Raw genomic sequence first — 27,290 nt, 5'->3', positions numbered from 1 at the left:
TACCTATCGGACTATCACACCCTGTGTGTATCTACAGGACCATCAGGTATCCGTGGGTATCTACAGGACCATCACGTATCCGTGTGTATCTACTGGACCATCACGTATCCGTGTGTACCTACAGGACTATCACATAACTGTCACACATGTAGGAATGCTGTAACTGAAGATACAGATGAGATCCCTCGAGGAGCAATCAGTATTTTTGTTAAGGCCGCATGTTAATCTGAGCTTTAAAACATTCCTCATGTAGACGCAAGAATCAGGGTGAAAGGGCTGGACGTTGGGGATTTTCTTTTGGTGAGTCGGAGTCGTGATGCTGGAGTGTTTCTGACAATACATGTAGGTATTTCAAACTACAAAGGTTTGCTGTCAAATAGTGGGCGTTGGGTTGGGAAGGAGGAGGTTGTTCTCGGACACAGGGTATCACCAGAAATGGGCTTCACACATTGTGCCCATGTGGGGAATCGAACCCGGGTCTTCGGCGTGACGAGCGGACGCTTTAACCCGCGACTACTCTACCCCACCGCCCCTCCAAAACAAAATCTGGTCAGCTCAAAGTCAGTATCATGTGTCTGTGTTGGGTATTCATGGTAAACGATGACATACTATCTGACCTGACCTTACCTCACCCATCCACCCCACCTCACTCACCAGACCTCACCTTTGACCCCACCTAACCTAACCTCACCCCACCTCACCTCACTCATCCCACCTCACCTCATCTTATCTCATCTCACCTTCATGACTATTAGTCTACTAATTAGGAGATTCATTAACAAATCAGTATAACAACAAACACTTCCTCTACAGCCCCCCAAAATACACAAACATTCGCCGACCTGTGAAACATCCCTCCCATGGTCAATAAACCTGATCTTGGTCATAATTGTCCAGTCAGCAGTTTCTACCAACACAATCCCAAATTCCACTGGAAAACAAACAAATCACATTTTTTTTCAATTGGACAAACCCAGAGAAATAGTTTCACAGCCCTGAACAATACCATTGTTTCGGACAACCCTGTGAAAGATCAATTCCTTTTAAGTCGAAAGATTCTGGTGTAAATGTGAGACGTATTCTCCCGATCCCTTCAACAACACTAAGGAAACAACTGGACAAACGCCAATGTAACTCCCTCCTTGTTAACTCCCTCTATGTTAAATACGCTGTGTACAAACACGGGAAATTCTTTTGTTTTTGTCATCTTTCATCAATGTGTGAGTGAGGACGTCAAAGTGGCAATGGCCATTATATGATGACATTTGAAATATTTGTATCGTGGAGGTCATCAAAGAATTCAAGCTTACTGAGAGGTTGTTACATTTAAAATGCATTTTATTGGAACTTTGTGTTAGATGGCTCTTAAGGAATGGACAAAAGTACTGAAACAAAAGTCGTGAAAAAAACCATAGGTTCATAGGATTCTGGCATAGTAAAGGGACACAACTCTGAAAAGCCAGTTGTGGTTAGATCAGCTCAAGCTGATAGATGAAGACTGACTTACAAAGTGGAGAAATTTTTGTGAATGTATACATTTTTGATAAGCTAATATTACTGACTGACTGAGTATGGTTTTGCACCGTTTTTAGCAATATTCCAGCAATATCACGGCGGGGGACACCAGAAATGTGCTTCACAAATAGTGCCCAAATGGGGAATCGAACCTGGGCCTTCGGCGTGACGAGCGAACGCTTTAACCACTAGGCTACCCCACCGCCCCATAAGCTAACATTAATTCGGTGACTAAATGTCAGTTAATGCAAATCTAAGAATGGCGTTAAGAATTGCTTGAGGCTTCATTCATTCATTCACTCACTCACTCACTCATTGACTAAATGTCAGTCTCAGCCTCCCACTGAACCGTGTCTTCCCTAGCACTTATGTCCTACGGAAGGAAAGTCTGTGTAACCATGACAACTTGATGCCAACTTAGAGGTTACAGAACCACTGTTGCCAAGAGGAGCACCATGATGCAGCAATTAAATGAGCAACTCTCTGACTTGAAAACTTAATCCAATTTTGCAAAGCACAAATTACTGTCTCCTTGTTTGAAGTCTGTTCAGCCTAAATTAAAACAGATTGGGCTGGGAGATAAGACAAAATTAAATTCTGTCTGAAAAATAAAGTATAAACTTTTATACATAAAACTCGAATCTTCACAAGTTGACAAGCATGCGCTATGCTATTGAAGATTAAGATCTAAGCATCCAGCAAATACACTCTTCCACTGACTATCTATACAACTAACACAAAATCTTGGTTTAATTCAGGAATGTGAATGTTGCTTCCATCCTTTCATTCACTCTGAAACTTAAGAAAAGTATTGTTAATAATCTGCGAAATTCTGAAACAAAACCAAACTGGGCATATACGGATTACTGAGTATTTCACAAACGTATTTCTGGAAAAATGACACAAAACACCCTGAGATATTTTCCTACAGCAAATTTTAGGAGGATCCCCAAAATTATGTTCCATGCTAAATATAGCATGTCTTTGTATCCTGACAGCATGGATGGATACTCATGCTATTAACCACTGGTTGGTAGTGGCAAGATTACAGATGTATTTGAGAGGCTGAACTATTCGCGTGTATTTCTGAAAATCTCACCTATTTGTCTGTGGTAGATTAACACAGTATTCACACTCTCCACACAGAATATCAACCTCCGACACACTCTTTTTGATTGGTTGGGATGCAAAGCTTGATCGCCTTTGCACTGAACTTTGGCGTTTCTTGCTGCTGAACAGTCCTCGGAATTCTAAACTACCCCAAGTTTTTCTACGCCCAACTTTCATATGTTCCGAATGCATATGATTGTGGAGATGCTCTTCCTCGCTGACGGAGGAGATTCCATTCCGGAGCGGACTCACTTTGTGATAGTTCCGAGGATCATATTCCAAAGTATCTGGGGAAGTAAATTCCGAGCTGACGCTATCTCGATACCCGAGATTCCGTAGATTGTCTGTAGAGTTTGACTGGTAGCTTGAAACAGATTCAGTTCTAGCAACCTGAATTACCTCCCTTTGTTCCAAAGCATCCTGGGAAGAGCCTGATTGCGTAGTTTCTAAATGAACGTTTCTGATTTGTTCTGGGGAATAGGCAACACCTGTTCTCCTATCATTCACCTTGACACCATTATTTACATCATTTCCAACGTCACTGTTAACATCATTTTTAACATCGTTTTTAACATCAACTTTATTATCTACAGACGCAAACACATCATCGTCGCTCTTTCACATCTTTTGTTTTTTGGTTATCAGCTGTTATTTTGGCATCTTTTCCAGGCTCATCCGAACTGGATTCCCTGTTCTTTAAATCACTTACAGGTCCACTTGTCCGATATCCAAACTCACGGCCTTCTATATCCAACGAATCATGAAACTTGCCGTCAACATCCAACACATCTTCTTGGTCATCTCCATTCTCCGTATGAACCAGCATCAGGTACTCCTTGTTCCCTCGAGACAACTCCTGGACCCCCTTATTCTCATAATGGTCTCTTCCATCTTGCACAATGGAAGAATCCAGTGTCCCATCAAGGGTTGAAGCCAACTCCAGACCATCATGCTCCAACTCATTGAAGGTCAAGCCCTTTTTTTCAAAATGGCCATTTCCATCTTGCAAAATGGAAGAATCCATTGATCCATCATGGGTTGAGGTCAACTCCTGTTTTGTCTCATAAGACAAGCCCTCCTTGTTTTCATTGTGATCCTTTACATTTTCCATTGTGGAAGGGTCCATTGTGGATTGGTAGGGAGGTGAGGTCAGCGCCGATGAATGGTTCCTGTCACTCTCCCCATCTGTATTGATGGATGCCGATGCAGCAGAGGGGTTCCTGGGAGGCATCAAGTCTGACTCCTGGCTTGGGTCCGTCATTCAGGCTTATTGATCTGCCCACAGCAAGCAGAACCCTGGAACAACACCAAAACGATATTTCATTTCTACTCAGACCAAAACCCTCAGAGAGGGCGAACCAGTAATTGCACTCTAATAATTATTTAACACTAATATTAAATTGCTTCTGTATTAGATCTACCTACAATACTGAGACGGGAAAATAGAATTAGCTGAGCAATTCTATAATTAAATAAAATAATTTTCTTCAGAATTCTTTCTCTCATCACCATATGGATCATAACACAAAGTACCGGTATCTTAAAGTGCAATTATACATTATATGAAAAATTAGTGTTTTTTAAAATGTAATTTCTTATCCTCATACACCTTCAACTAAAAAAATCTTTTTTTCATGATCAGAGAACTAGACCAGAAGAGACATAAAGTCATCATGATAATGCCACAATGTTCTCATTGCCATTAAATCTGAGACACCAGATCATTTGCCACTTTAAAAAGCACAAACAAAAAGTAACTGCAACTCAAGTCAAAACGACAAATTTAGACAAATTACATTTCAGCCATAACATCGTTAAAGCTGGAAAAATGGCTTGAATCTGTTGACATTAACAATCAACAAATCGATGCCAACAATCAACAGATCGATGCCAACAATCAACAGATTGATGACAACAACCAACAGATTGATGCCAACAACCAACAGACTGATGCCAACGATGCCAACAATCAATAGAACAATCAACAGATTGATGCTAACAATCAACAGACTGATGCCAACAATCAACAGATCAATGCTAACAACCAACAGACTGATGCTAACAATCAACAGATTGATGCCAACAATCAACAGATTGATGCTAACAATCAACAGACTGATGCCAACAATCAACAGATTGATGCCAACAATCAACAGATTGATGCCAACAATCAACAGATTGATGCCAACAATCAACAGATTGATGCCAACAATCAACAGATTGATGCCAATCAACAGACTGATGCCAACAGATCAACAGACTGATGCCAACAATCAATAGAACAATCAACAGATTGATGCTAACAATCAACAGACTGATGCCAACAATCAACAGATTGATGCTAACAATCAACAGACTGATGCCAACAATCAACAGATCAATGTTAACAACCAACAGACTGATGCTAACAATCAACAGATGATAACAATCAACAGATTGATGCTAATAATCAACAATCCAACAATCGATGCCATGCCAACAATCAACAGATTGATGCCAACAATCAACAGATTGATGCCAACAATCAACAGATTGATGCCAACAGATTGATGCTAACGATGCCAACAATCAACAGATTGATGCTAACAACAGACTGATGCCAAACAATCAACAGATTGATGCTAACAATCAACAGATTGATGCCAACAATCAACAGATTGATGCCAACAATCAACAGACTGCCAACAATCAACAGACAACAATCAACAGATTGATGCCAACAATCAACAGATCAATGTTATCAACCAACAGATTGATGCTAACAATCAACAGACTGATGCCAACAATCAACAGACTGATGCCAACAATCAACAGATTGATGCTAACAATCAACAGACTGATGCCAACAATCAACAGATTGATGCCAACAATCAACAGACTGATGCCAACAATCAACAGATTGATGCTAACAATCAACAGATTGATGCCAACAATCAACAGATTGATGCCAACAATCAACAGATCAATGTTAACAACCAACAGACTGATGCCAACAATCAACAGACTGATGCCAACAATCAACAGATTGATGCCAACAATCAACAGATTGATGCCAACAATCAACAGATTGATGCCAACAATCAACAGATTGATGCCAACAATCAACAGATTGATGCCAACGATGCCAACAATCAACAGATTAATGCTAACAATCAACAGATTGATGCCAACAATCACTAGAACAACCAACAGATCGATTCCAACAATCAACAGATTGATGCCAACAATCACTAGAACAACCAACAGATCGATTCCAACAATCAACAGATTGATGCCAACAATCACTAGAACAACCAACAGATCAATGCCAACAATCACTAGAACAATCAACAGATTAATGCTAACAATCAACAGATTGATGCCAACAATCAACAGATTGATGCCAACAATCACTAGAACAATCAACAGATTGATGCTAACAATCAACAGATCGACTCCAACAATCAACAGATCGACTCCAACAGCCAACAGATCGATGCCAACATTCAATAGATCGATGCCAACATTCAACAGATCAATGCCAACAATCAACAGATTCTCATGGTATCTGACAGCACCAAGAGTGAATGAGTTGAGTACTTTTCTCTGTTTAGCAATATTCCAGCAACATCACGGCTGGGGATGCCAGAAATGGGCTTCACACATTGCACCCAAGTGGGGAATTGAACCCAGGTTTTTGGTGTGACAAGTGACGCATTAACCACGAGGCCACCTTACTGCCCCAACGGCACCAAGAATGGCAATGAAAATACTTCCTCCCAACATTCTGCTCCCAAGCTTTCTTGACTAAACTACTCCAACAACAATGGACATTTTGGCTATTAAATCCATATTAATGCTGACCTCAGCAATAAACAATGTTCTGCAATTGATTATAGACTCAGTATCCCATCCCTAGCATGCAGCATCCCATCACCAGAACGCCAGAACACTCCATCACCCTGCCTTCAATACACTGAACACTCAATATCTGCCTATCTACACACATAATGCTTGTCAGGGCAACAGACCACACTAGACCAAACAACACATTCATATCATTACTATTGTTAATATTCCACAAATCATATTCTGGGCATGTAATTTGATTAATTACGCCATAAATGTACATAAATCAGGTTTTATATGATGCTGAAATATGTGTCAGTTCACACAAATTTACATGGATGCAGAGAAACTATATGCTGCATCCCGAGGAACAATAATATTAACCAGACCACATTCTCAACAAGCATTATGTTTCCGTAATGTTGTAATTGTAACCGCCATTTTGATCTTGGGGGAACACGAGTCAAAAATCACTTCTACGTTTCTTCCAGTTTGTCAATCAAATTGTGAGGGAATATTATCTGTGACTGATTGTCTGTGGATATATTTGGTTAACAAATACAATAAAACCAAAAAACTTTTGTAATTGTAGCTGCCATTTTGTTTTCAAGTGAAAAATCATTTCGGCATTTCTCCCATAAAGTCAATCAAATTTTGAGGGAAATGTAACCTGCGAATGAATGTCTATGTAGAATTTAGTAAACAAATACAATAAAAACAAAAGAATTGTCACATTTTTTACCAGGACACAGAAAAAATATTGTAATGTGAATCATTTGAAAAGCATATTGTTATATACCTGTGTACTGGTATTTTTGTGAAGTCCTAATTTTCATAGATATTAGTTGTTAGGTAAACAATCAGATTTCTGATTTCATGTTTCATGATGTACATTGTATTGTATACAAAGTATCACAGCATCATGAATATGCCACATTTATTACCATAAATCACAACCATCACCGCTGCCATGTCAGCTCTGATTCATATTGCATGTATATCATACATAACAAACTACTACAAGAGTGACTGAGTATGGTTTTATGTCCGTATTAGGAATATTCCAACAACATCATGGCGGGGGGACACCAGAAATGGGCTTCACACATTGTACTCACATTGTAATCAAACCCAGGTCTTCGGCGTCATGAGCGAATGCTTCAACCACTGTGCTACCCCAACACCCCGTTACTATAAGAAGGTGATTTGGTTCTGTGGCTTAAAGTTGATTACATGACGGTACCTCGATATGATTGATGCTCATGATGTCAGTCACAGGTTTGTCTGGTCCAGACTCGACTATTTACAGACCACTGTCAAATCGGTGGAATATTGCTGTATGCATGTATGGGTGAGTGAGTGAGTGTGAGTGACAAAGTCAGTGAGTGAGTGAGTGAGTATTACTGAACTATTTACAGACCACTGTCAAATCGGTGGAATAATGAGCACTGTATTAGTGAGTGATTGAGAGTGAGTGTGAGTGACAGAGTGAGTGAGTGAAAGAGAGACTGAATATTGCTTAATCACCAATTTTGCAGCTATCTGCGGCGAGAAATATACTTTGTTTTACAGCATGTTAGACAATAAAACTGATGGTTTGATAGGCAGTTGAGTCAAAAGTACAAAGCTTATAGCTTAAAAACTGTGTAAAAGCCTACACTGAAACTTCGCTCTGTGCATCCGAAACAAGAAATTGATAATATTGATGTTAAAAAATCAATAAAATCGCGGTCAAATATCACGTTTAAGTAACATTGCCACTGCAATTAACCAACATGCGATGCGAACATCACATAAGAGTGCTGAAAACTAAAACTATTCGACCGAATATGCTACATTCGCGATGATGAAAGATGAGTCAACATCTACAGAGCATAAAGCATCCTAAAGGAGACTGCACTTATATACAACAGTTCAGTTAATATAGGGTGTTGTCTCCGTCACATCGGGAGCATTGCTCACGCGTCACGTGGCTTTGTATTGACTCACTGGACTGTGAGGACGGCTATTGAGTGTTATGGACTGAATCAATATTAATATATAGAGTCGAGTTTTCCTAGTGTTTATTTAGATCTGGGAGGTTACATTATTAGGATGGTGTTGTGAGACAGGTTATATTTAGCGGCTCGTGTATGTATGAAAGTTTTCTATAGGTTATGTTTAGAGTGAGCAAATGAATGTAGTTGTATGTTGCATTCTATCTCAAGAACAGTGATCTACATTCTATTCTACTATAATGTGTGAGTGAGTGAGTTTAGTTTTATGCCGCACTCAGCGATATCCCGTCAGGGGACACCAGAAATGGGATTCACACATTGTACCAATGTGAGGATTCGAACTCAAGTCTTCGGCGTGACGAGCTAACACTATAACCACTAGGCTTCCCCACCGCCTCTGTTAAGCATGAGTGAGTGAGTTTAGTTTTACACCGCACTCAGCAATATTCCAGCTATATGGCGGCAGTCTGTAAATAATCGAGTCTGAACCAGACAATCCAGTGATCAACAACATGAGTATCGATTTGCACAATTGGGAACCGATGACATGTGTCAACCATGTCAGCGAGCCTGACCACCTGATCCCATTAGTCGCCTCTTACGACAAGCATGGGTTACTGAAGATCAATATTCTAACACGGACCTTCACAGGGAGTGAGTGAGTAAGTGAGTGTGTGAGTGAGTGAGTGAGAGTGTGTGAGTGAGTGAGTGATCGAGCAGCGAGTATTGTTTAATGCCGCTTTGAACAGTATTTCAGCAGCTGATATGACACTTATTACAGTCAGGCTTGTTGTTTGGACTGTTTTGTTTTTGTTTTTTTTGTACACAACAGGAGGAATCGAATATGATCGAATCTGGATCAGACAATCGAGGTGAGGTGAGGTGAAATTGGGTTTAACGTCGTGCTTGAGAATATTTCACTCATATGACGACGTGCATGCGTGTGTATGTGTATGTGCGGCTGCTTGTACTAGCCCAAACTTAAGCTAGTTTTATAGTGCTAGCCCACTGAGATACCATGCCGCCGTGAAGCATGAATACCCACTCAGACACATTATACTGACTCTGTGCCGACCAGTCCTTGTTGTACCCATTAATGCCAACAAGTACCAACAAGGGACCAACAAGTACCATATTTTAACGTCTTTTGGTATGATGCGATCCAGTGATTGAGAACAATGATCCACACTGTTGGGATATAATTACATGTCATAAATGAGATCACTCAATGTAATCACGCGATGATCCAATTGGCTATCTTACAGGATCAGCACTAGTTGCTGGGGAAATAGTGTATCCTATACTTTATGATCTTACAATTACAATAATACAATAAGCTATCGATACATTTTTCAAAGAGTCTACATTGTATCTCTCTATATCCATTCCTTATCATTTTTTACAAAAGGTTCCTGTCTAGGGGTGTCGCGATACGCGAATGTATCGATGCATCGATACATATTTACTGACGATACGATACGCGATACATGCTTGCGTGTATCGATTCCTATTTCAAAACTTTATCAATTCAATTTTTTATGCTATATCCATCTCCTTCAAAGTCTTGATAGTAAAATTATACGAGATCGCTCCGATAAATAGATGTAGCTAGCTTTACTTAAAAAATAGGTTGGAAACTAACAGCTTTTGTGATTGGCTAGACTATTTTGATGGACCAATCAGCGAGCGCATACGTTGCCGGTAAGGTAATGCTATGAAAAGGCGCGAAAATTATGTATCGCGATACGTATCGTATCGTGGCCTTAAAATCATGATACGTATCGTATCGTGAGATTGGTGTATCGTGACACCCCTATTCCTGTCATTGCTTTTTTCAAAAAGATCCCCTATAAATCAGTGGCCTGCTGATATAAATAGTGTTACAACATATCACATAATATTTCCCTGTCAACTGGCAACGTTCTAGGTCTAGGTGAACGTGACACGAACACAATGCTATTACTCACATCTGTTGTGAAACCGTGCAGAGGAAACAGTAACCATTGTGATTGGAACAAAGTTTGAAACACAATTTTGGAGAATTTGTTTAAACATGTTTGCTCTGTGCATGAGAAGAGAAACTATTTCCTTGAAATTTACAATCAAATTTTTGAAAAATAACATGAGTTTAAAAAATGCTTAAGAATTTGAGTATTTTCACAGCACAAATAATACATTTTATGCATTTATAAACATGAATACAGTAGGAATTTATTAGTATAATCGAAAAAGCAAACCTGGTTGTCATAAACAGAAAAACATAATTTACTGCTCATTTGATCATATATTTTTTGCATAACTGTTTTAGGATAAAGTATGTATGTGAATGTATTTTCACAGCAAAATTTCGCATTTTGTTCATATGTAAAATCTAAAACAATTTATCTGCTTCTCTTATAAAGCAAAACTCCTTACCATGGAAAAACGTGATTAAAAGATGAATGATTTTACAACATATTGGTTGGCATAATTTGTGTAAATTTTAACAAATCTCCTATCATCACTACTCCTAATCTAGCAAACATATTTCTTAAAATGTATCCAAATTTGAAAACATTATTGTCAGTATCTTTACCTTCAATGGTTCTCTAAAAATAAATACACTTGAATCACATAACCTTAAAACTATACCTATTTTAATTTTATCAAATTTTAACAATTCTCCAAATAACAACACCTCTAAACAAATAAACCAAAGGACAAAAAAAATTGAAAATATAATTTGAAGTTCTGATATAATGTTTTGTTATATTTTTTGTTAATTTTAACAATTCTCAAAATATCTACCAATTCAAAGTCATGTCATATAGAAAATGAGCTTATTTGAATGGTTCTTTTTGTTAAAATTCATTTAAATTTACAATTCTAGAAATAACAACACTCTTTCCAAAGCAAAGCAACATGATCGATCAGTTTCATATTTCTTCAAACTTACGATCATATCTCCCTTACAACCAAAAAATTACCAATAATTATGTTCTCATATATTGGCAATATTTATCATTTGTTGAGAATGAGAGCTGAGATCAATTATTAAATCACTGACCTGAAATTGGAAGATCAAACATTGGATGTTATCAATAGATCGCAAGAGAGACAGATAAGAGTAGACGTGGTCTCATTCCTTCCAGTAGCCCCAGGTTGTTACGGCTAAATGAGCGACTATCAGTATTTCCTATCGACTACATTTTCTGGCCAACACCCAGCACTTCACAGAACATTATGTAGCCACATGCTCCTTGAATGTTAGAGTCTATTTCACTGAATGAAAAGTCCAACCCTCAATTTTGTGTTCTTCCAATAGAAATTGGTTTTCAAATATGTTTTTAAAGTATTTCAGGACGCGTTTTGAGTTTTGTTTTAAAAAATAAAATCTATTATGAAAACAAATACACTTCCGGCTATATGGTGGCAGTCGGGTGTGGACCAGACAATTCAGTGATCAACAGCATGAACATTGATCTACACATTTCGGATACGACGACATGTGAGCCTGACCACCGATTCCTTTAGTCGCCTCTTACAACATGCAAAGGTTCCTGAGAACCAATTCTAACCTTTATCTTCACAACCAATTCTAACCGGGGGTTGCCGTAAAGGATGCTGGCCTTAGATGCTAAATAATTTAGTAAAACCTACGTGCTCAGGGACGGTGGGGTAGCCTAGTGGTTAAAGTGTTTGCTTGACACGCCGAAGACCCAAGTTCGATTCCCAACATACAATGTGTGAAACCCATTTCTGGTGTCCTCCACCGTGATATTGCTGGAATATTGCTAAAAGTGGCTTAAAGCTAAACTCACTGATATTCCCATCGTTAGATGGCCTATTTCATGGTAATACCTGCCATGACGCTAAAAATGTAGGCGACACAGACACAGAAAATTCTATATTGCATTACACAGACACAAATACCCCACTCAAGTATACATGTATATTTGGATCCCATGTGAGAGGTTTGGGAGAAAACAACATTTGATGGGTACTATTCCACATAACTCAGTGTTTGCCATGACGCAGAAAACCTGCGTATTTGACGCACAAATTATCTCAAATATGCAGTGAATTTAGAAGATTGCATCATTGTTGATGAAATGCTACTGGGCCCATAGTAAAGATAATCTAAACATCTAACACTAAATGTTTGCCGGTTAACTGCTCAGTGCTGATTAAATACCTGACCTGCCTCACCTTATTTTTTGTTGTTATTAAACAATCACAATTGACGTCTTGACTTAAGTTCCAAACTGAAGTTGACTCCCAAAACATGTCCATGACTCCCTCTTATGACACCAGGGAGTCATGATGATTCCTAACTTTTTATGCCTAGGGCGAACACTGATAACTTCAAATTCATATTTTCTCAGCAATTATTTCAGGTTTACATTGGGTTCTCAGAGACACATTTAGTTGATAAAATAGGTCTGTGTTTGCTAACATTGGTGTTTTACTGTACAGTGTATGTGATGACTACCATGGGCATTCAAGTCCATTAGAGGGGCATTGTGCGACATAAGTGGTGATCAAAGGTCGGCCATTGAAGTAATGACAAGGCTCTTATAGTACTTAGTACTCCCATACAGCTCATTTCAATATTGTGTTAGTAACAAGTGGTGTCGTGGCTCTGAAGTTCACATACTTAACGTAAGTTCATATTACACAATAATCATAAAACAGACATGATGAAATTTGAGAGGGAGGGAGAGGGGAGGGAGAGGGAGAGGGAGAGAGAGAGAGAGAGAGAGAGAGAGAGAGAGAGAGAGAGAGAGAGAGAGAGAGAGAGAGAGAGAGAGAGAGAGAGAGAGAGAGAGAGAGAGAGTGAGAGAGAGAGAGAACGAGAGAGAGAGAGTGAGAGAGAGAGAGAGAGAGAACGAAAGTGAGAAAGAGAACCAGAGAGAGTGAGAGAGAGAGACCTAGAGAGAGAGAGAGAGAGAGGAGAAAGAGAGTGAGAGAGAGAGAGAGAGAGAGAGAGAGAGAGAGAGAGAAAGAGAGAGAGAGAGAACGAGAGAGAGAGAGAGAACCAGAGAGAGAGAGAGAGAGAGAGAGAGAGAGAGAGAGAGAGGAGAGAGAGAGAGAGAGAGAGAGAGAACCAGAGAGAGAGAGAGAGAGTGAACCAGAGAGAGAGAGAGAGAGAGAGAGAGAGAGAGAGAGAGAGAGAGAGAGAGAGAGAGAGAGAGAGAGAGAGAGAGAGAGAGAGAGAGAGAGAGAGAGAGAGAGAGAGAGAGAGAGAGGAGAGAGAGAGAGAGAGAGAGAGAGAGAGAGAGAGAGAGAGAGAGAGAGAGAGAGCTCAGATATTAGAATCTTAGTATTAGAAGTATTATAATTTTCATTGAAACAATTAATTCCTTTTAAACTAAAAAGGAGACCTGGAAAATCTAGACTTGCTTCATTAAGCACTTTAACATTCCAGTAAGGGTTGGGCAGAAGGGGAAATACTTCAGTTTTAGGACTGTGAGACAGACCAAGAGGGAGTTTTGATTCAAGTACATCTCATAGCCCATCTGCCGTCTTCTTTACAATCCCCAAATGAAGCTTCTGAAAAATTACTCATTACTGTGGCAACATAATATTCTTCCTGTTGTACGTTGACAGAAAGTGGGTAAGTGCAGACTGAAGGTCAGGCAGTTAAATGAAATAAACAATTCCTCATAAATCATGCTGGCCTCACAAACAGGGTCGGAGGTCATCACTGTGTACAGTGAAACCAAATGGTCAAGATCTGAACCCACAAACAACACCTCATGATCAATATGTCCGCAATCTTAGGGACACAAGGTCTGAACCCACAAACAACACCTCAAGATCAACATGTCCGCAATCTTAGGGACACAAGGTCTGAACCCACAAACACCTCACGATCAACATGTCCGCAGTCTTAGGGACACAAGGTCTGAACCCACAAACAACACCTCACGATCAACATGTCCGCAATCTTAGGGACACAAGGTCTGAACCCACAAACAACACCTCACGATCAACATGTCCGCAATCTTAGGGACACAAGGTCTGAACCCACAAACAACACCTCACGATCAACATGTCCGCAATCTTAGGGACACAAGGTCTGAACCCACAAACAACACCTCACGATCAACATGTCCGCAATCTTAGGGACACAAGGTCTGAACCCACAAACAACACCTCACGATCAACATGTCCGCAATCTTAGGGACACAAGGTCTGAACCCACAAACAACACCTCACTCAACATGTCGATCAACATGTCCGCAATCTTAGGGACACAAGGTCTGAACCCACAAACAACACCTCACGATCAACATGTCCGCAATCTTAGGGACACAAGGTCTGAACCCACAAACAACACCTCACGATCAACATGTCCACAATCTTAGGGACACAAGGTCTGAACCCACAAACAACACCTCACGGGATCAACATGTCCCGATCAACATGTCCGCAATCTTAGGGACACAAATACATTCTTTAAGCGAGAAGACACCATGGTCTAGCTGTAAAAGATGACCGTGAAACATGCTGAGGTACAAAAAAAAATCAAACTGTTTCCTGTTTCAACCATCCCAACTGCACCTGTTTGACCTCTGAATTTTGACCTTCAAGATCCTAATGTCAAAGATATAAAGGTATATACGTATGTAACTTATACAAATATTCTTTCAGTGATTGAGTATGGTTTTATGCCACTTTTATCCATCAGACCACAAATGTCATATTTGTTGTTTGTTTGATGAACGTTGCATGCAATAAAATTCCAGCTATATGATAGCATGTCTTTCAGTGGCATTTAGAAGTTGTACATTGATCAGTTCACCTGATGAAGGGACCTGGAATGGTCTCGAAACGTCGTGATGGAAATTATAAAGAAGTTTAATCCATAAAAATATCTTTGACATATATGATAGCAGTCTGAAAATAATTAAACCTGGACCACAACATCCAGTGATTGACATGATGAGCATGGATCTACCCATAGCTTAGTAATAAGATGACCAAGTTGTCGAGGCAACTAATCCTGCTAATCACATCTTATGACTAACTGTTGCTGAAACATCGATCCTTACCTCGATCACTAGACTAACAACTAGTCTCTGAAATGAACATATTTTACTGAAACAAAGTTCATAGTAAAAAAAATATAATGAAAAGGAGCCCTGAGACTTTCTTCATTTTCAGCTAAGGAAATCTAGACGTGCCACATTTTCTAGACTTGCTTGGGCTTTCTTGGATATATTTACTTCAGGGTCTGTATGACAGACTACTCGATCACCACAGGGATTACAAGTTGTGAAACACGGTAAAGTTCACCATGTCAAGACTTAGTGAAAACACATAATTCTTATACCACAAATGTATCAAGTTCCCATATGTAATTATGTAATTATCATACGTAATAACTATCATTAACCGGCTCTCGACTTACGGCATGATGTCAGACACAGTAAACATTACGAGAACGAACCTGTCATTAAGTAGATAAACGTCATTATCCCCGACCACAAACTGCCTGCGAGATGACTGATTGATTGTACCTGCAGGCAGTAGTGCCTGGATTATATCGATAATTACAGGTGGAGATATTTCTTCTGTAGATATAGCAACCTGGGTTCAATGATTTATGTTAGCACGGCCTGTATCAATGAACAATACTATCAGCATTTTTATGCTTTGTACGTCCTTTCACCCGTGAGTTTAAATGTGGATGATCTTCTCCCCCACTTGTACCCCTAGCTACAGTTTGTCTATTTTGGGCGACTTCTCTAGTACAAAAAGATATGTCAGTCTTTGGGATGTCCTCCTAAACCCCAAAGTTCATTGTTATTGTTAACATTCACTATTTATCATCTTCATACGCCTTACAGTTAGTCGCACTTTGGGCAACCTGTCCAACCCAAAAATATTTTGGCACTCTTCAGGATGAACTCTCCAATCTAAAAGTTAATCATTATCTTGACTTTTGGTACTATTTCAATTATTATTATTATTATTATTATAGGATATTTATATATAGCGCACATATCCAGGCAACTAGTGCTTGCTCAAGGCGCTGGTATTTTTTCCCTCGATCATTGGATGTCAGTCTCAACGGCACATCGTGTTATCAATCTCAACTCCCTGGGGAGCATACAACTCTTGCAGCCACTATTGTGGCCTTCTCATCCTACGAGGTTTCTTTTTTACTTCATACAAACTTTCATCCATGAGTTTAAATGTGGATGATTCTTCCCCAACAGTACATGTACCCCTACCTACAGTTTGTTTCACTTTGGGCGACTTCTCCAGCCCCAAAAAGATTTGTCACTATTTGGGATGTCCTCTCTAACCCCAAAGGTTAAATTTTACTGTTCATCTTGAATTTTTATGTTTCATACGTCCTACAGTTAGTCACACTTTGGGCGACCTGTCCAACCCAAAAAATCTTTACAACTCCTCGGGAAAAACTCTCAAATCACAAAAGTTACTCTTTATCTTGCCTTAAATTTCACTTTTGTTGTGACTTGAAAGACTTACAAATCAAAAGACACTTTCACTGTCTATTTTTTTAATAACTTCTTTAAAAAAATTTTTTTTTCAAAGGCTTGATCTGATCTCCCAACCCTAAACATAACCTTCATTTTAGATGACACCTCATCAGCTTAAGAGTGAGTGAGTGAGTGAGTATGGTTTTACGCCGCTTTTAGCAATATTCCAGCAATATCACGGCGGGGGACACCAGAAATGGGCTTCACACATTGTGCCCATGTGGGGATTCGAACCCGGGTTTTCGGCGTGACGAGCGGCTTGACGAGCGAACACTTTAACCACCAGGCTACCCCACCGCCCCTCATCAGCTTAAGAAATAATAAAGATTAAAGAAGATTAATGATGCATTCTGTACCATAAACATTTGAGTCTACTCACCTGAACTAATAACCTCGTTATGAGAATTTAGTGTTTTATGTGAAATGTTTTTGCTGAACAAATGACACGTCCGACCCAAACAGAATTATACAAGACTTTGGTTTCAAACTTGTAGCTAAAATACAGACAGAAGAACAGGTGGGAGATAAAACAGAAGCACAAAAAAACATATACAAACTTTTCTCGAACTTCAGCAACCTGGAACATCCAGAGAATCCAAAATAAAATCCACAGCTTCCAAAATTAACATCCACTACCCAAAATAGATGAACCTGATGAACACACACCAGTGTCTCGGAACTTAACCACTTCGAGGCAGCCTGTTATGTGTCACTATCTGAAATATTGCATCCCATCACACGGAGTAAAGCCGTGGTCTGTCAGCTTGACGATCTACTTCCTGGTTGTAACGGACACGTGAGGATGGGTCTTAGAGTGTACATGCACACACGTGAGGGTGGGTCTTAGAGGGTACATGAAGCCTTTACAACGCTGCTTTTCCCAGCCCACACCACAGAGAGACTCCAACAAAATACCTTCATTTCAGTTGAGAATTGTTTCCATGTAACTGGACATGTGTGGGTCAGCCTTAGAAGTATACATTGCAGCCCTCTCTGTTGAATACTGCTTTGTCAGCCCTCATCACAGACAGACTCAAGCAAAATATCTTCATTCCAGTTGTGAATTGTTTCCATTTGAATGGACATGTGTGGGTCAGCCTTAGAAGTATACATTGCAGCCCTCTCTGTTGAATACTGCTTTCTCAGCCCTCATCACAGACAGACTCAAGCAAAATATCTCATTTCCAGCCTTGTTTCCATTTTAATGGACATGTGTGGGTCGGCCTTAGAAGTATACATGCAGCCTACCCAACAATGTTCCCTCAGCCCAAACCACAGACAGAGTCCGACAAAAAAGCTCTATTTCAGTTGAGTTATTCCATGTCATTTTACCAGACAGAGTTTACACACACCCTTTCTAACACTGCTTTCTCAGCCGACACTCCGACAAAATATCTTCGTTTCAGTTGTGAATTGTTTCCATTTTGTGTGGGTCAGCCTTAGAAATGAACAGGCAGCCTTCACAACACTGCTTTTCCAGCCAACACCACAGATAAAATGCCTTCATTTTCTAAAAGTTGTGAACTGTTTCCATATCACTGAACATATGAATGACAGCCCAAGAAATTAACGGACATGCAGCCCTCGCAATATTGTTTTCTCAAATCAGCCGCTCAGACAAAATACTTTCATTTTCGTACAGTTGTGAACTGTTTCCAACCTGACCAACAATGTTCCCTCAGCCCAGACCACAGACCAACTCAGGCAAAATACCTTCCTTTCAGTTCTGAATAATGTTTGTGTCATTTGATTGGATATGTGAGGGTCGGCCTCAGAAATGAACAGCCTTCACAACACTCTCTCAGCGCACACCACAGACAAAATACCTGACAAAATACCTTCGTTTCAGTCATGAATTGTTCCCATGTCAGTTTGCCGATGTTGCAGTTTTTTAACCAGATTCATTAGCCTGTGTATGGGGATGTGTTAAGAAGCTTTGTTTCAATGAATTTCAGGACAAGATGCAAGTAATGCTGGATGTCGACAGCTCGGGTGTTTGGCTGTCACACAATCTTCTCTCATAAATAAACAGGATGATTCTCAACTCATATCCCAAATCTTTACAAATCAGAATCAAGCGCCAAATTTAGGTTTTTAATGGAAAAACTACAAAGTTTCCTTTCAACCCAAGAATTTCTTAGAAATCTGCCTTACCTGTGTTTTGGACACAAGGATCTATTTTTCGTGAATACTCTTAAAAATATGGCATTTCACTCTTTAGTTTTCACACATACATTCTGAAAATATTCAAGGTTCAGATTTGGATTTTAACTTTTGTCTCACATTCTAACAATGACCACCCAAAAACTTAAAATTAACTGTCAGTTGATATTTTGAGCTGAATGTGCACCTGTCAGAAGTACACCCTTCAGCTATAACGAAAAAGATTAAGAAATCATCCACCTGTTAGGCATGACCGAGTGAGTGAGTATGGTTTTATGCCACTTTTAGTAATATTCCAGCAATATCGCGGCAGGGGACATCAGAAATGGGCTTCACACATTGTACCCATGTGGGGATTCGAACTCAAGTCTTCGGCGTGACAAGCAAACACTATAACCACAAGGCTACCCACCGCCCCTGTTAGGCATGAGTGAGTGAGTGAGTGAGTGAGTGAGTTTAGTTTTACGCCGCACTCAGCAATACTCCAGCTATATGGCGGCAGTCTGTAAATAATCAGTTCTGGACCAGACAACCCAGTGATCAACATCATGAGCATCGACCTGCACGATTGGGAACCAATGACGTGTCAACCAAGTCAGCAAGCCTGACCACGCAATCCCTCTTACAAGCATGGTTGGTGTATCGGTGGTCAGAGATTGTCAGTAGAGACGGTATCAGTGTTTACGAAGACTGGAGGTCAGAGATTGTCAGTGTCTAAAGTAGAGTCTGGATGTTTTGAGATCTTCCAAAACATCACTGTGATGGCAGTATCTGACATAGTCTGTCTCACAGTCCCTGAACCACATTAATTTCCCTACTGCCAAGCCCTCTCTGCAGTGCTAAAGCCCTAAATAAAGCAAGTCTAGATTTCCTCAGGTTCTGAATCTCTGGTCTCTCTAGGGCTCGTTTTCAATATAAATGGGCTTGTTTGTTACTATCAAAATCATATATTCAGAGACTAAGCCTTAGTCTATATCTGACACTACACAGCTCTGATCTTACCCTGTGTGAAGTGATGGTTGTTGAAACAAATGCTGTGGACCACCAATCTCAGCACCACACTGACAGGAGTGAGTTTGGTTTTACACCGCTTTTAGCAATATTCTTGTACCCATCTGGGGAATCGAAGCCGGGTCTTCAGCATGAAGAATGAACACTTTAACCGCTGGGCTACCCCTCCGCCCCACACTGACAGGAGATTGGATGAGCTGGCTCAACACCTGTCTGGTGATGTCTATCAGTCTAGTCTTGATTCAGCTATTCTTGACAACAGATGTTTTCAAATTGATGCAACAGAATCCTGGATATATTTTGGAGTAAGCCTGTTATATGGTGTTATATTTGTGACACAGATAGGACAGCCATGTATTCATGACAACTTAATGAAAATTTCTCAGGAAATGTCAGTAATGACAGGCTGTAGCAAGACTGGCAGAAAAACAGGCACAAAATCAGGATCAAGATTGTTGCAAGATTGGATCAAGATTGTTGCAAGACTGGATCAAGATTGTTGCAAGACTGGATCAAGATTGTTGCAAGACTGGCAGAAGATGGGACACAAAATCAGGATCAAGTCTGTTTCAAGACTGAAAGAAGACTGGAGACAAATCTGGACAGTCTTATCAGACTGATTTGATATTGCTGGAATATTGCTAAAAGCAGAAAAAACCCAACTCACTCACTCACTCTTCTTCACACCTCTGTGGGTCAACATGGCCACAGCAGTCCAGTGGGAGGAGGTCAGTGACAATTAAACCTGGATAATGTCTTCAAGATGTCTGTAACCTGACACCATCTGTTATCCCCACCCCTATGTGGTCTGCCCTTTCAACATGGTCACCACAGTCACCAGGTCAGTCAGGAATGTAGCCTTGTTGATGAATACCAGATGTTTGCAATAAGACTACAGCTTCATTTACCCTTGGTCAGTTCAATTCCTAGTCTGTCTCACAGTCCTTGAACCACATTATCAGGCCTACCAAAGAAAATGTTCCCACTGTACAGAAAAACGCAGAAAAGCCCACATTAATCGTGGAAATAGCAACATAAACATAATACCTTGCTACCGAAACAGTAAAAACGGCAACTTTAAATCGCTAACACTGCATCATAAAACGAGGAGCCCGCAACTTCGATTTTGCGCATGCGCACATGGAAGAGGAAGTCTCGACCGCATGTTGACATTTTCCAGCTTGGACAAAAGTTACATTCCTTTCTAAGTATTTCTGTTGTGTTATTTGGCATTTATCAACATGATATTTGTGTGCACACTTGTTTAGTTTACTTTCGATTCGTATGAAACGATTGACAGCAATTATTTCGACATATTTAATGCTTTTTCTACCCGAGGCGATTCACGGTGGCTCGGAAATCGGAATGACGCCCGGATCGTAATGCGCATGCGCAGTAGAGGTCAAAGTTCGCTGATATAAAAATGTTGCAGTTTCATAGTTTTTCGTTGCCGTTTTTACTGTTTCAGTAGCGAGGTATTATGTTTGTGTTGCTATTTCCACGATTAATGTGGGCTTTTCTGCGTTTTTCTGCATAGTGGGAAAGTTTTCTTTGGTAGGCCTGATTATTTTCCCTACTGCATCGCTTCCCTGCCATCCTCAAGCCCTAAATGAAGCAAGTCTAGATTTCCCAATCTCCTAACTCACTGGGGCTCCTTTTCAATTGTTTGTTTTAAACATATTTTATTCATGAGAAAAGGATTGGGTACAAGTTATACAACTTAGAACACCCTCTCCGTAGTATTTACATAGTATTATTTACATTCATTCTACAAGATGGACAGAGAAGAACAGAGCAGAAATATGGGGAAAAGAGGAACAATTGCAACAATTAAGAAAATCGTTTTGAATGACAAATATATGTTTGAACAATTTTAAATATGTTTTGATTTATGTGAACAGTCAGATCTGCATTGCCATGTAACAGTAACTCATAGGTTATATCCACATTTGTAATACTGCGTAAATTAGTCATCATGATAGTTCTCTGTACTGTATATAACTGACAGTCAAATAAGTAATGATAAGAATTTTCACAAACATTTCCAAAAGAACAACTTGGGTTATCTCTTAAACCAGCACGGAATAGATCATAATTCAACTGACTACACATGTAACGTAGTTTTGTAAGGATGATGTTAGTGATTCTCGGTCCAGAATCAAAGTATTGAGGAGCAGTTTTATGTTTTATAACAATATTCGATATAAAAGAATTCAATGACTCGCTTTTTCTCACTTCAACTGGAAGTTCATTCCACATTCTAATTGTGGATGAAAAATAAGAATCATAGGAAAATTTTAATCGCTGAAAGGAAGTGAGATATCATCAGAGTTGCGAAGATTATAGCTACATTTAGATGCTACGTCCCCAGGAACAAGATCAATAAAGGTACGATGGTGCCATATTATTCTGTATTTTGTAAAAAAGGCGAAGTTTACGCTTTCTCCTACGTTCTGCTAAAGATTCCCAACCAGTTTCATAATACAGACGTTCATGATGAGTATATTTAGGTAAACCTGTTACAATTCTTGCTGCTTCTAATTGCAGTTGTTCTAATTTATTTCCTTGATATTTAGCACATCCATCCCATACTTCACACGCATATTCAAAATGGGGTCTTATGAACATTACGTAAATTCTATTCAATACAGAGCGTGGTAATAAAAATTTGAGTTTACGTAGGAGGGATATCATTTTTGAAGTTATTTTTACAATATTATCAGTATGGTCAGACCATTTACAATCTTTTGAAAATGTTAATCCCAAATGTTTATGATTATTAACTGTTTTGACACAAACCCCGTTAAAGTACAGATTTAGTGCATCAACATTCTTTTGCAAGGAGAAAAAGATTGCCTCCTTTTCAATTTAAAGCGGTTTATTTGTTACTTTCAAACTTATATATATCCAGGGACTAAGCGTTGTCTATTCAATTCCCTAAGTGCAACAAATCTTCTTATGAACAAAATACAAGTATTATATGCCCAGGTACAATCAAAACCAGTATGACTCGCATGTTTGCAACAAAATACAAATATTATATACCAGGCATGTTCCAAAACAACAGAGCCATTATCTTCATGTTTTACCAAAATGTAAAAAAACAACACATCCGGGTACATTAAAAACAAACATCATCTTCATGTTGGCAATAAAATACACTCAGTATCATAAACCCAGGTGCAATGAAAACCAGCATCACAAAATATCTTTAAGATATTTGCAACGAAAGTAGGCAGTATTTACGGAACGTGGGCAAAGATGTCAAAATATTTACAACCAGATAAAAGTTTTTATTCCACTGTTATCCCTCCTTATCCAACCTGCCACACTAATATCTTAAAGACCGTTACAAGAAAATAAATGTATTATTAACCAAACATCTGTCAAGGACCAGTATGATAAGATTTTTGATAAGTTTACAAGAAATTACAAGCATACTTTACCCAGATTTGTTAACTGTCAGCTAAAACCTTAGTCTGTCATACAGACCCTGAAACAAACATATCCAAGAGAGCCCATGCAAGTCTAGAAAATGTGGCAAGTCTACATTACCACAGTTTCAGGAAATGAAGAAAGTCTCTGGGCTCTTTTCATTTCATATTTTATGATTATAATTTAAGAAGGTATTTTCTGTAAAATATGTTCGTTTCAGAGCTTATATGTTAGAGTCTACCAATACCTTTAAGATCTTTATGACTAAATGCTTGTGTCAAACACACGAGATAAGTCCATCATGACCAAAATCTTCAAGATGTCTGCAACCAGATTCAAGATTGTAATACTCATATAATCACTTCAAATGAAGCCTAACTGATATGGACAAGATGTTTGCAACTTGACACCAGCTATCTCCCAGACCCCCTGTGTGGCGCAGTCACTTGTGTTCCGGGGTCAAGACAGCCCCCACCCCCCACTTCTCCCATCAAGGAAGTTACCTAACTCTTGACCTTTGACCCTAGTATGAACATGTCACCAGCTCAGGAATTCCGGAAATGGGTTTACATATCTGTTGAACTAGATAATAAATTGTTAAAGTCTGCATTCAAAAATATTGACCATGGCTGTTGTAAACTGGCAGGAGACAGACACAATATTTGGATCAAGTCTCTTGGTAGACTGAAAGAGGACCAGACGCAAAGTCTGGATCATGTTTTCCATTGCTTTTAGCAATATTCCAGCAATATCATGCAGGGGACAACAGAAATGGGCTTCACACATTGCACCCATGACATCTAACTAGCATGACAAGTGAATGCTTGATGTAGTTTGCTATCCTACAGCTCGATCCACTCGATGACCCATTGCCATATAAACATAAAACCTACCGTCAGTTGTCCATCTGTGAAGCTTTTATCTATCAAATAGGTCCAAAAGGAAATCGATGCGAGCAACTTGTCATAAACTCAACACATATCTGACGAAGTTATTCACTGTGCAATATCCATCCATGTCATGTCTTCATCTGTATGTACAACTCAAGAGTACAGATCCACAACTTCAAATATGACAGCAAATTCACACAGAAACAGGAAACTCAAATTTGAAAATCAAAGTCCCGCCAACATACAGTTTCCACCAGTTGTTGAGGAGCCAACAGACACGGAATTTTGATCCACTGACATTCAGATTTTACACAACTTGCTGCTCGTGTCGCAGTCGGTGAAGCACGTTCTCCATTACAAGACTAACTCAGTTGTCAAGTAATCCTTTCGCGGGTTGTATACCTCAGAGCTACCTGGCGAAACCACTCATGCATAACATCATGTATATGTACACGCATGCATCCACACCAGCCACGTCAGTCGTGTCAACACAAAATCTTTCCAGTGTATCATTCGTGAATGTTTGTGTTGGTTGCTAAAGTTGTGTCCGTATAATCACCACTCCCACAAAAACAATGAGTATTTTCAGTTTGACATTTTGCAGTTTCTGAGAATAGTCTCGTTCAATATTTGTGCAGAGGTCAAGTTTGTACTTCGCTGTTCACTTTCTGAGAGAGTCAAGTTTTGATGGATGGGTCCCGGTTTAACATCACTTCTTGACTGACTTGTCACCAAAAACTATGTCTCTTTCATCAGCTTCTCAGGAACACGTTTGTTTGAGTCACCCAACAGGAAGAGACCGGCCTCAGTGACTACCTCGAAGATGGGCCGAGTGTCGGAACACAAACATGAAGATTGGCCGGGTCCACCACAGAAGATAGGAAGAGTGATCACACATAGTCAAGTGTAACTCCAACTGACAACACTGCTCACAGTTGCTGTTTCATGGTGGGTCGATCGTCCCAGGTACACACAGCTGTCACAGAGAGATCGTCTCTCAACTTGACAAGAAAAACTTGTACAGGGAACACTCACAACAAACACAGGCTGGGCTGCTCTCCTTGACCACGTCCATGTCGACCTCCTTCCTCAAACCACATTCTCATAATGTCCACCTGGTCACACCTGGTCAAGCCACTCAACCGTGCCCTCAGGTATGTAAAAACCCAGCCAGTCGGACAGGTGAGATAACGAGAATTTGACCAGCTATTGCATTCCAGGCATGACCTGAGCTGTTTAACCTACTCTACCTGTTTACTCCCAATGTAAACTAGCCCGGCTCTGCACAGCCTCTCAAGACACTCCATGGTAGAAACTGGGCAGGTCTATTTATAGCCTAGGGGTGTGGTTTTTCTCAAAGCTGGTGAATTGGCCGGTCCTGGGGCATGAAGAGATTGTAACAATACTCTGCTCTGATAACTGTATTGGGTCTTGTTTAGATAACTGTACCGCTCAATGCCTGTAGCCCTAGCCCTACAGTGTACTGTACAGAGCAATGCTGTAGCGCTACAGTCTTGTCATGTACTGTAGCGTATTGAACAGTGTTGTCTGTGACTTTCTTTACATTTCACAACTGAGGCGAGTTTGTTTATTTATCAACGATACGGGAAGACAGCATTGTAAACAATCAAACCAATGAATGATGTATAATATGCATGTATGTTGACACCAAGTTAATGTCCCTGGTTGCCTCTACTACCACCAGGAAACCCCTTGGAGCACTGATCTGTGTATAGACTTGATTTATCTTAGATCTTCTACAGTGAATACTTAACAGGCTTCTCTACTCCATTGTAAAAACACAACTTCACGTCTGTATATATGCCGTCTTGTCTGTCTCACAGAACCTCGTTATTTTCCCTACTGCCCTTCCTGCTTTGCTAATTAAAGCCTTAAATGAAGTAAGTCTAGATTTCCCATCTGACTGGGGCGCCTTTTCAATTTAAATGGGCTTTTTGTTACTATCAAAATTTATCTTAAAAACTACAAAACACAACAAATTATGATTAATTGCCAGAAGAAATAAAAACAATATTTGAAAATGCAACAGATATTTGTGCAACCTGTTAATCTTTGGGACTAAAATGAAAAAAAATAGTCTTGCCTAAAGGTTTAAAAGGTTGCAGTGATTAAGTTTTGAGTGTGCATGTCTGTCGCATTAAGTCGAGGAAACAGAGCATGATCTTAATTAAGGAAGGAAGTTTACGCTAACATCAAAATATCACAAGAATGCAGAATAAATGTGTTGAAAAATGAGATAAATATGTTAAGAAATGTTTCTTGTTACCTGTCTAATTCTCATGACGATTTATCAGGATGTTATCTTGTTACTTAGTACACATATCAGCAAGTCTAGCTTCACATAACATTTATTCCGGCTTCACATAACATCTATTCTAGCTTCACATAACATCTATTCTAGCTTCACATAACATCTTTTCTGGCTTCACACAACATCTACTCATATTTCACATAACATCTATTCTAGCTTCACATAGCATCTATTCATATTTCACATAACATCCATTCCATTTCACATAACATCTATTCTTGTTTCACATAACATCTATTCATATTTCACATAACATCCATTCCTGTTTCACAGAACATCTATTCTAGCTTCACATAGCATCTATTCATATTTCACATAACATCCATTCCTGTTTCACAGAACATCTATTCTAGCTTCACATAGCATCTATTCATATTTCACATAACATCCATTCCTGTTTCACAGAACATTTATTCCGGCTGCACACAACATCTATTCATATTTCACATAACATCCATTCCTGTTTCACAGAACATCTATTCTAGCTTCACATAGCATCTATTCCTGTTTCACA

General features: G+C 39.5%; 2 protein-coding genes across 4 annotated transcripts in view; both read right to left on the bottom strand.

The window, feature by feature from the left end:
* Nucleotides 1-27,290, bottom strand: part of LOC124261674 (unconventional myosin-Va-like) — a 164,673-nt gene that overhangs the window by 22,169 nt on the left and 115,214 nt on the right.
* On the bottom strand, nt 2,824-24,902 carry LOC124261675. Of its 3 annotated transcripts, none has more exons than XM_046696024.1 (2): nt 24,448-24,902; nt 2,824-3,921 (listed from the first exon to the last, which is right to left on the bottom strand). In XM_046696024.1, the coding sequence occupies exon 2, from the start codon at nt 3,884-3,886 to the stop codon at nt 3,230-3,232; it is 657 nt and encodes a 218-aa protein (XP_046551980.1). In that variant the 5' UTR covers nt 3,887-3,921; nt 24,448-24,902; the 3' UTR covers nt 2,824-3,229. The 3 variants fall into 3 exon arrangements, with proteins under 3 accessions (XP_046551980.1, XP_046551981.1, XP_046551982.1); XM_046696025.1 differs by lacking the exon at nt 24,448-24,902 and adding an exon at nt 17,503-17,673; XM_046696026.1 differs by lacking the exon at nt 24,448-24,902 and adding an exon at nt 11,497-11,574.

The sequence above is a fragment of the Haliotis rubra genome, unplaced genomic scaffold, assembly GCF_003918875.1.
Source record: "Haliotis rubra isolate DU_JTF1 unplaced genomic scaffold, ASM391887v1 Scf803, whole genome shotgun sequence".
Taxonomy (NCBI): Eukaryota; Metazoa; Mollusca; class Gastropoda; order Lepetellida; family Haliotidae; genus Haliotis; species Haliotis rubra.
This window is presented reverse-complemented; position numbering and strand designations above follow the sequence as displayed.